The sequence below is a fragment of the Pan paniscus genome, chromosome 16 (assembly GCF_029289425.2).
Source record: "Pan paniscus chromosome 16, NHGRI_mPanPan1-v2.0_pri, whole genome shotgun sequence".
In the NCBI taxonomy this organism is placed as follows: domain Eukaryota; kingdom Metazoa; phylum Chordata; class Mammalia; order Primates; family Hominidae; genus Pan; species Pan paniscus.
The window spans coordinates 78,167,176-78,177,434 of NC_073265.2; the positions used below are offsets into that span (position 1 = coordinate 78,167,176).

At 50.7% G+C, this 10,259-nt stretch overlaps 1 protein-coding gene across 4 annotated transcripts in view; it reads left to right on the plus strand.

Moving 5' to 3' along the window:
- The window catches only part of AEN (apoptosis enhancing nuclease), an 83,906-nt gene extending 73,657 nt beyond the window's left edge, over positions 1–10,249 (plus strand). For all 4 annotated transcript variants that reach the window (XM_034939386.3, XM_008973864.6, XM_003820411.4 and 1 more), the window contains 3 exons: positions 4,106–4,709; positions 7,183–7,383; positions 8,015–10,249. In XM_034939386.3, coding sequence (XP_034795277.1) covers positions 4,170–4,709; positions 7,183–7,383; positions 8,015–8,251 — 978 coding nt within the window. In that variant the 5' untranslated portion in view covers positions 4,106–4,169 and the 3' untranslated portion in view covers positions 8,252–10,249. The remainder of the gene's footprint in view (positions 1–4,105; positions 4,710–7,182; positions 7,384–8,014) is intronic.
- Positions 10,250–10,259: the final 10 nt, after the last annotated feature.

Below are 10,259 nucleotides of genomic sequence, written 5' to 3' on the forward strand. Positions count from 1 at the left end.
GGGTCTAGAACTGCCCTCTGCCCTCCTGATCAGCCAGCAGGTTGGTGGCTCTCATGCCACCGAGGATTCTGACTTCTTGGTTCCTATGGGGCCTTTGCTCCCTTGACTCTGCAGCTGGGACCCTTTCTTTAGGCCAGAACCCCCTCCCTGCCTGAAGGCCGGGTGTCTGACCCCCAGAGCGCTGGGTCCAGGCTAGAGAAAGGCTTGTGTTTGTCCTTGTTGAAAGGGTTGTTTTATCTGAGCGGAACTTCTCTCCAGCTTCACTGAGCTACATTTGGGCCCCCAAAGAGGTGTGTCCTTGATGACTGTTGGTTTTGACGTGTCAGCCTGTAGCAGGAGGAGCCGCGGACAAAACCCCACAGAGGTAGTGAAGGAATTGGCTTTTAATCAGCTGGAAGCATCGGCAGACTAGCATCTCAAAATCCGAGCTTGTTGAGTGCACAGTTTCTGTCCCTTTTAAGGACTCACAACACTAAAGATTTTACATGAAAGGGCCATGATTGATTGAGCAGTCTAGGGGGTATGTGACAGGGACTGCATGCACCGGTAGTCAGAGTGAAACAGAACAGAACAAGAAATTTCGCAGTGTCCTTCCATACAATGTCTGAAATCTATGGATAACATCGGTTGCTAGGTCATGGGTTGAATTTTAACTATCAGGCTAAGGTCAGGCAGGCCCAGGCCTGGTTTTGGGTCTGGTTTTGGGTCTGGTGCGTGGCGCCGGGCTGCCTGCCTTTGGTTTGCTTCCTTGTTTCTTCTTAAAACAGGTACTGAGTATAAAATAATATAGAACAATATGAGGGGGAGGTCTCTTTCTCTCTTCTCTTAAGCAAGGTCAGGGTGTTTGGAAAAGGACTGCTTTCCTCTCTTGAAATAGGAGGCTACAGAGACCTTTTCTCAGATAACTTAATTTCTGGCTTCTTTAAAACCTTGCCAGTAGGATCAGGAAAGCCACCCACCCTACTCCTAGCCTCAGCCCCTCACAGAGAAAGGAGGGGACTATCCACCAGCCCGCTTTCCCAGATTAGTTATTAGCAGGGTGGGCATTGGGCTTCTTAGGCTTTTTTCTCCCATTGCTGGGCTGAGGCAGATTAAGGTTCTGAATTTGTCAGTTCTAAGATGTGACTGTCAATATGAGGAAGTTGGTTACAGTTAAGACCTTTTTAAAAGAGAGACCTTTTCTCCTGGAAAGGATGGGATGAGCAAGCAGGGTGGATGAGTCAGGATGGGTCAGGTCTGGATGAGTCAAGTCAGGATACGGTGCCCTGCCCTAGAGTGTGGGGATTCTTTATGCAAATGCTGGCATCATCAAACCTGGCATTTCACCTCACCCCCCACCCCCTTCCCATTTCTCTTAATCTCTGCTGCTACTGCTCAGGTTTTCATCTTCTCCAGACCTCTTTCTACACCCTTCTGAAGAGGACCTGCCACATGCTAGGTCCTAGGCTGGCTGTTGGGGAAGGGACAGAGACAATCAAGGCTCTAACCTGCCTTCTTACAGCTCTGAGGTAGACTGTGTGTACCAATGGACTTTGAAGGGTGTAATAATTCTCAAATTGTGCTATAAGAGCTCAGCACAGAGGGATGAATTTCTTTGCTCCCCAGCTAGACTTAGTGTCCTGAGTCAGGGCTACTGTGGGGTATTTCAGTGACCTCCATAGGTGCCTCTGGGGCTCCCCCACTCACTTGCCCAGTAGAGACCAATTCAGGGGACACCAGATTGGGGTAGGGGTGGCTTGTGGAAGGGCCACCAGAGTAGGAAACAGAAGATGAAATGGTGCAAAGGAGAGAGGAGCGAGGAGCAGTGACTCCAGCATGACCCGCCTTATGCTCTACACCCCAGTGACTTGAGGCTGCTGGTGGGCCCTCTTGCTCCACCCTGGGTTAGTCCTTTTTCAGGCCTTTGCCCCTAACATGGCCACTGATTCTTCTCCCTTCTACCTGGAAGGTTACTGTTGTACATGCACACAGATTTAGCCTCTTCCAGGAAGCCTCCAGAGAATTGTCCTCCAGCCTGTTTTGCCTCCCTAGCACCTCTGCTTCAGCCCTTAACACACTTTATGCTTGGTTTCTGTCTCCACCATGAAACTAAACTTCTTGGAGTCCAGGATCCACCTGTGCAGCCGCCCAGCATCTGGCACAGTGGAGACCCGAGAGAGCCTCAGTATGGCATTGGCCTGTGCAACCCAGTGGGACAGAGGTTCTTCCAGAAGGGCTTCTGGGTGGTGGCAGAACAGTAGCTGAGTCTGAAAGAGCAGGAGGGCTGTGAGTGGGAAGGGAGGCTGTGGCTTGGGAAAGGGCAGTGAGTCCAGGCGGAGGCTGCCCTGGCCTGAGAAGAGCTGGTTACCAACCACGGGTTAGAGTCTAACCTCTCTGGGAGAAGGAGCAGTGGTTATTGAGCCCCTACTGTTGAGAATACAGGAAGACCCCAACATACATTGTGTCGTTTCCTCTTCACACAGTAGAGGGGGTGGTAGGATCATTTTACATGCCTGAAAACTGAAACTTAGCAGTTTAGGTAATTTACAAAGAGCTGAGTTAGGCTGAGTATGGTGGCCCACGCCTGTAATCCCAGCACTTTGGGAGGCCAAGGCAGGCAGATCACCTGAGGTCAGGAGTTTGAGACCAGCCTGTCCAACATGGCAAAACGCCACCTCTATTAAAAATACAAAAATTAGCCAGGCGTGGTGGTGCATCCCTGTAATCCAGCTACACAGGAGGCTAAGGCAGGAGAATCGCTTGAAGCCGGGAGGCGGAGGTTGCAGTGAGCTGAGATCACGGCACTGCACTCTAGCCTGGGTAACAAGAATGAAACTCCGCCTCAAAAAAAAAAAAAAAAAAAAAAAAAGCCAAGTTAAACCCTGCTCTGCCTGACTTCAAAGCCCTAGTTTGTTTGATCTGTTAAAAATGTACTGACTGACTTGGCATAACAAATGAGACAGGCTTTCCAAGCTATGGCCTCAGCTGTTGGGAAGATGCTGGGTTTTGCAAACTCACATGAACATCAGACATTTCCTGTAGCAGCAATGAGCGACAGCACCTCTTATCCTAGCATTCAGTGACGAGGGCTTAAAGTCCGCTGCGTGGGAGCCCACCACAGAAATCTGCAAGCACTTCAGATCAGGACTTTTAAATGTTTCTAGATGCTGTGGCGATTAATGAATTACAACGTCAGGTAAAGAAATTACACTTAAAGGCTGGACACGGTGGCTCATACCTATAATCCCAGTACTTTGGGAGGCCGAAGTGGGCGGATCACTTGAGCCCAGTTTAAGACCAGCAGGGCAACATGATGAAACCCCATCTCTACTAAAAATACAAAAAAAGTAGCCAGGTGTGGTTGTGTGCACCTGTAGTCCCAGCTACCCAGGAGGCTGAGGTGGGAGGATCACTTGAGCCCTGCAGTGAGCTGTGATCACGCCACTGCACTTCAGCCTGGGTGACAGAGTGAGAACTTGTCTCAAAATAAATAAATAAATTAAATAAATAAATAAATAAATTACAGTTGGTTAACATATTACAAAAAAATACAACTATTCAGTTACTGTGGGCTTCCTATGAAATTTTTTCTCCAGGTTCTGCTGAGGATCTGTGCCTTCATATTTCAAAAAAGTATTTCTTAAAAAAGGCTATACCGTTTCTGTAACCTTTATTTTCCTATAACCATACCTCTGTCAAAGTCTGATGCTTCTTAGCTAAAAATCACAGCAGAAGAAAAGTCCACTGCTAACAATATTGGACTCCGCCGTGGTTTGAGGTTGAGGGTGGATTCTGGGTTCCTACCAGCCTTTGGCTTTTACTAATGGGGCAGGTTTCTTCACCTCTGTGCCTCAGTTTCTTACCTGTAAAATGAAGATGATAATACTTTGTTCAGGTCATCGAGCAGATTGAGTGATTCCATGTGGTATTTACAACAGTGATTCACCTGTGTTTACAGTATGAATGCTTTTATTAGTGAAATGGGTCCTCAACTCAATCTGGGAGCCACGAGCTACGGTGCAGGGCTCTCGGGCATCCCCACCGTGGTGCACTGCAGGGAGGGAGGGTGGGTGGGCTGCCTGGCACACTCTCACCCAGCCCCTCTGCCTGTGTGTTCTCTCTTCAGGCTGCTGCCCCGTTGGAAGATTACTCCCCAGGCTTCCCTTGCCCCAAGCAGTGAGCTGACTGGAATGGTACCCCGGGAGGCCCCTGAGTCTGCTCAGTGCCTGTGCCCTTCCCTCACCATCCCAAATGCCAAGGATGTGCTTCGGAAGAGGCACAAGAGAAGGAGCCGACAGCACCAGCGGTTCATGGCCCGGAAGGCCTTGCTGCAGGAGCAGGGGCTGCTGAGCATGCCTCCAGAACCAGGGTCCTCCCCACTGCCCACCCCTTTCGGGGCAGCGACAGCCACTGAAGCTGCCAGCAGTGGGAAGCAGTGTCTGAGGGCTGGATCTGGCGGTGCCCCATGCAGCAGAAGGCCTGCTCCCGGGAAAGCCTCAGGGCCCTTGCCCAGCAAGTGTGTGGCTATCGACTGTGAGATGGTGGGCACGGGACCCCGAGGGCGGGTGAGCGAGCTGGCCCGCTGTTCCATTGTGAGCTACCATGGCGATGTCCTCTATGACAAGTACATCAGGCCTGAGATGCCCATCGCTGACTACCGTACCCGCTGGAGTGGCATCACTCGGCAGCACATGCGCAAGGCTGTCCCCTTCCAGGTGGCCCAGAAAGAGGTAAGGGCAGGGATGGGGACTTGTTTGGGAGGTGTGGTGGGCTGGAAAGAGCCACCCTGGGTTTGAATCACCACTTTGCTTCACTGGGGGCAAGAAACCTTGGGAAAGTCACCTAACTGCTCCAAACAGTAGGTTCCTTCTCCATAGAACAGGGGAAATAAAAATAAAATCCTGACCTTGCCTCCAGATAAGGATTGCTGGCCTGTTGCACAGGGCAATGTAGAAAGGCTACACCAACTGTAAGGTGATAAATAGCTTACGTTTTAGAGTTTGCTTTCTGTTATACAAGTTGTACGCATTGATATAAAATTTGTAAAGCCCACAGTGGCATCACGTTCAGGTATGGATGTTATGGCATATTTCCTTATGTTAGTTTCTTAGTGCTTAGAAAAAATTAATTAGTGGTTGGGACCACACTGATGCACCAGGAATTCCCAAACATGCTTGACCTTAGAAACACCTAAGGCCTTTTTAGCAATCTAGGATCCTTATCCCCAGTTCCCTCCATAGAGTTCCTGATCCATTAGGCTTGGGAAGGGCTCTGACCCATGTTCCAAAAAATCATCACACTGTGCAGACTTGCACCATAAAGCCACAGGGCTTAAGGGGAAATGGAGAAAGGGAACAGTATTAAAAAGGCCATCAGTGACACCCCAAAAATAAGATAGAAACCTAATAAAAAGGTAGTCCAGTTTTACGCATCTTGTTTCTTCTTTTTTTTTTTTTTTCTTATTCCACACATCTTAAATGGTTAAGAAATGCACAATACACCAATAAGTATGGTACTTTACCTTGAAAAAGACCTGAACTTGCTTGTGGAAACAGGAGTCAGAAAGGTTGCAGCTTGAGTTTCTGTGAAGTGGTTGAAGGAGAGTTCTTTGAAGTCAGACAGGAAGTGTGACACCAGCTGTGGATGGGTGTGGCTCATCACACAGGTGAACCAGGGTTGCTGGGAGATGTTTGGGCTGTGTGCATATTGTGTATGCCCTCTTGGCTTAGTTCAGTTGGATGCAGTTTTCTGCGTTCATTCAGTGTTTCTCAAGGATGAAATTATGCATAAGCAAAGGTGAAATTTGCATTGTTCTCAAAATGTGTCATACATCAATTGCATTGAGAAATCTGCATTTTCTAAACAAGCCTTGTAACAGAACCACTTTTTAACACTTCTGGGTTATTCTTGGGATTAGGCAAGGTTGGGAAATACTGGTGTACACTATCTCGTGTCCTACTTTTTCACATAACATTGTGGCCCGAGCATTCCTTTGAAATGATTGGAGGTTATTTTATGTATCAAGCAGGCCAATCAGTAAGAGTAGCAACAAGAGGGGAGGTGTGTGGTGAACCCTCCAGCTCCTTGGTCCCTTCCATTGACCTGGTTGGTGGTGGTCCCAAGAGCAGGACCACTTTTTGTCTGCCCAGACTGAGCCACTGTGGGGTGTGCTTCATCTCTTTCCACTTCATGGCTGACTTGGGGGGAGGGGCAGTGTGGTGAGTGACCAGCATGGTGGCATGTCCCTACTATAAAGTCTCAATGCACCTTATCCATCTGCCATGAAAGCTGGGTTTAGGGATAAACATATGTTGCCAGCAGAGGTAGGCTGTGGAGGCCCGCAGCTGGTGATAAGGAGAGCCCAAGCCCAGCTAAGAGGGCTAGAGGGGGTTGCTGGCCCATGGCCCTGGGCGTGGCCTCCCTGGTGTATGAGGAGGGCCACCCAGCAGGGAAGGGAGGTACACATTGTGCAGGCAGCCAGAGCTGAGCAAGAGAGCAGGTTAAGAGGGTGAGGAGGAGTTGGTACACAGCAGGGCAAGGGGGCAGAGTCCTGAAGACAGGGATTATGGCCCTTAATGCTCATAAGAGCTGCTGCTATGGTGTGTCTACCAGTGACAGGCACGGTTCTGTTGACTTCACCCAGCTGGTCTTTATTGATCACCTCCTGTGATAAGTAAATAATCAATAAATGTAATGCTTTCTACTACAGGAAAAAGGCATTTTTAAAAAAAGAATAAATGTGACGCTTTCCTTGGAGCATCACTAAGAAGTCCATCTTGGTCCCTGCACTCACAGACCTTACAGTGCGGTGGGGGAGAGTTGGGTGGAGTGGGAGGCCTGGTGACGTCTTCCAGGCTGAGAGGAGAGCCAACGCCAGCAATAGAGTTGCTTGTGTCTGGTAACAGGAAGACTTCCATCCATGACCTCGTTTAGTCCTTAGAGCCACCCCACGGAATGCTGCTGGCAGTGTTCCCCTTTGACAGGTGCAGAAGACATAGGTATGCCCCTGGGTATAGACAGTAGAAGGGTCTGGGTTCAGACTTGGGGCAGCATGGTTGACTGTGGAGCTCGTGATCTCCCCACTCGGTGCTGCCTCCCTCCACAGGGATCCATGCACCTATTGGCCAGGGATTCTCAGGGCGTGTCTCCTGCCAACCTGACGGGGTGTGGGGTGACCTCCCTGACTCCTCTTTCTGCTCACAGATCCTTAAGCTCCTGAAGGGCAAGGTGGTGGTGGGGCACGCGCTGCACAACGACTTCCAGGCGCTCAAGTATGTCCACCCTCGGAGCCAGACCCGGGATACCACCTATGTCCCAAACTTCCTCAGCGAGCCCGGCCTCCACACCCGGGCCCGGGTCTCTCTAAAGGACCTGGCCCTGCAGCTGCTGCACAAGAAGATCCAGGTGCGTGGTGGGAGAGTGACTGGAAGGGAGGGAGGCCCGCCTGGCCTCCATGCCACCTGAGCCACAGACAAGGCTTTGGGCTGTGTCTCCAGCCTCCTTGTCATTCTCTTCCCTAGTCCAGGTCCAGGGACCTTGCTTAAATGGGTCTCCCTCCTGTACACGCAGCTCCAGGTGTTTCTCTCCATGATCCTTCTTCCCCAGTGTGTACTGCGATTCTCCCAGAACACATTCTCCTAGGCCGATCTCTTCCAGATCTGTCCCCTGCCTAACTCTTGGTTCTTGCATCCCTGAAGCATGGTCTCCCATCCCCTACTACCAGACATAGAGCCTTAGATCAGGAGGAGCCAGTACCTCTTGCTCCTGTTGGGCTTCACATTTATTATTCATCTGATCTGCAAGCCTTTGAAGCAAGAGATTTTTAGCATGCCTTATATTTGAGGAAAACAGGCTTGGAGAAGCTGCATGGCTTATGGTGTACAGTTGAGGTTCCATCCCTTTTCTGTGAACCTCCATTCTGAGCATATGTATTCTTGGGCCTGCACAAAGAGCCCTGGGAAACTGGCCTTGCTTCTTGGGGTAACAGGCCTCTCACTAGGCCTGCAGGCAGTGATGTGTTGGCTCTCGTCAGTAGGTGGGCCAGCACGGGCACTCATCAGTAGAAGATGCCACGACAGCCATGGAGCTCTACCGGCTGGTGGAGGTGCAGTGGGAACAGCAGGAGGCCCGCAGCCTCTGGACCTGCCCCGAGGACAGAGAACCTGACAGCAGCACAGACATGGAACAGTACATGGAGGACCAGTACTGGCCCGATGACCTGGCCCACGGCAGCAGAGGAGGAGCCAGGGAGGCACAGGACAGAAGGAATTGAGAAGGGGGCGGGGCTCCCTGGCTGGGCTTCCGGTGTGGCCGGTAGGAAGTGGGGGCCAGGAGAGCAGCGGGCACTCCTTCCTGGGCAGGGTGGGGCAGGATGCAGTGAGCCAGCCCCAGGGCCAGAGGAGTTGGGGTCATCTGTTACCTTGACACCCTCTGCTCACAGCATAGCCCTCTCTCTCTCCAGGGCTGTTGGTTCTTTCTCCTGACTCCTGTGGTTTTGCTAATGGCACTTTACAGACTCCATGGAGATGTCAGGTGGACCATCTTCTAGGGCCCAGCAGGAGTAGGGAATGTGCCAACAGACTGCCCAGGTTGCCGTGGCCTTCCCCACCCCCCAGATCTCCTGAGTCATCATGCTGTGCTAATGAAAGGGATCATATCATCCTCTCTGGGGATGGTGGGTGGGGGTGTCAATATCCTGGAGCTCCCTTACCCCAACTCAATGACTTGGGGTAAAGTTCTCTTCCTTTTGTTGCCTACCTCTTCCTCCACTCATTTGGGTTCAGAATAAACATGCCCTGAAGTTAAAGAGGAGTTAAGTCCTAAAGGAGGCATTTCTTCCCCACCTCCCTGACCTGGAACTCTGGCTACAGCCATTGTAGGAACTCCGTGCCTGGCCTGTCAGCTCCCTGCTAGGCTACAGTGGAATAGCAGAGCCCACAGGCTTCTCGTGGGGAGTTGGCTCCTTAACATTCTTGGCAACAGAAAGCCCCAGGCACAGCTCAGGGAGGAGGGAAGGCAGGTAAGCTTTGGACGAGAACTGGCATATTTATTTTGACCCAAATCAGGGATTTCCCCAGTCCACCCAGTACTGGGCTCTTAAGCAAAAGTCTGAGAAACAAGACAGTGGTTTGAATTCTGGGGCCTTTGTGTAGGATTGTGCCTGACCTTTATTTATTTATTAAGAGCAGGGCCACTCGTCTAGGGGAGTGGAGTCTGCGTGTCTCCTGGGGCTGGGGCAGGGCATTGGCAGTTATGCAGTGGCCCTGAACCTGGTCTGGTGCCCCCGAACCTGGTCTGGTGCCCCCTCAGCTCTTTGACAATCACTGTGGCTGTTGGGTTTTCTCCTATTTCTAAAAATTTTCTCTTCTTTCCTAAGTGACAGTTTTGAAGTATTGGATAACCAAGAGCTCAGGTCACACAGACCTTGGAGCCCCATCTTTGCTTGCAGCTTAGCTTTGAGATACTAAGCAAGCGAGGGACTTCGCTCTTGAGCCTGTTTTTTCCTCATCTGTAAAATGGGGATAGTGGTACAGCCTACCTCATAGGGTTGTAATGAGCACTAAATGTGAAGTGCTTGGCACAGTGCCTGGCACATGGTGAGCCACAGCTACTGTGAGCTTCTGTTTATCCCCCTTTTTTTTTAAGCCCAAAAAAGGGCCACAACATTGTTTATTCTTTGAGAATTTGTTGTAACTTCTTCAGGATAACACCTGAGTCCACAGGCTGAGCAGCTGTGGCCCAGACAAAACTGCTGCGGCTTGGCTGTTCCAGCAGGTGGGGCGCTGGCCTCGGTGAGGGCACAGCAGCAAGGTTCACGGATATCCGTGTGTCTTGTCTGTGGCCACCAGGCACAGGTTTGGCTTCCGGTCAGTGTCCCGACACTGTGCGGGAGGTGACAACAGAGCAAAGCAGCACAGGGGTCAGGGAGGTAGAGACACTGCTGAAATCACACTACCCCACCCTCAGCTGAAGCCCCACGTTCCACAAACTTGGGGTCATAGATTGTCCAGTCACTGGCTCCCTCCCTGTCAGCACAGCACAGAGGAAGGGGCTAACTGAATCTTTTACCACTTATGGCCTGGCTCCAGAACTTTGTTCTAGATTCCTTAAAAGTTGGTAGCTGATGTCAAACTCAATTGAGCAGTAGCTTTGATCCCTTGGTCTGAGGGTCGAAGGAAGATGGCGCTGTTATCAGCGGGGAAATGTACTATTTAAGATCAGCTTTGTTGTAAAACCATTTGTTCTAGAATAAAACTCAATTGGAAAAGTGGGTGAAGTGG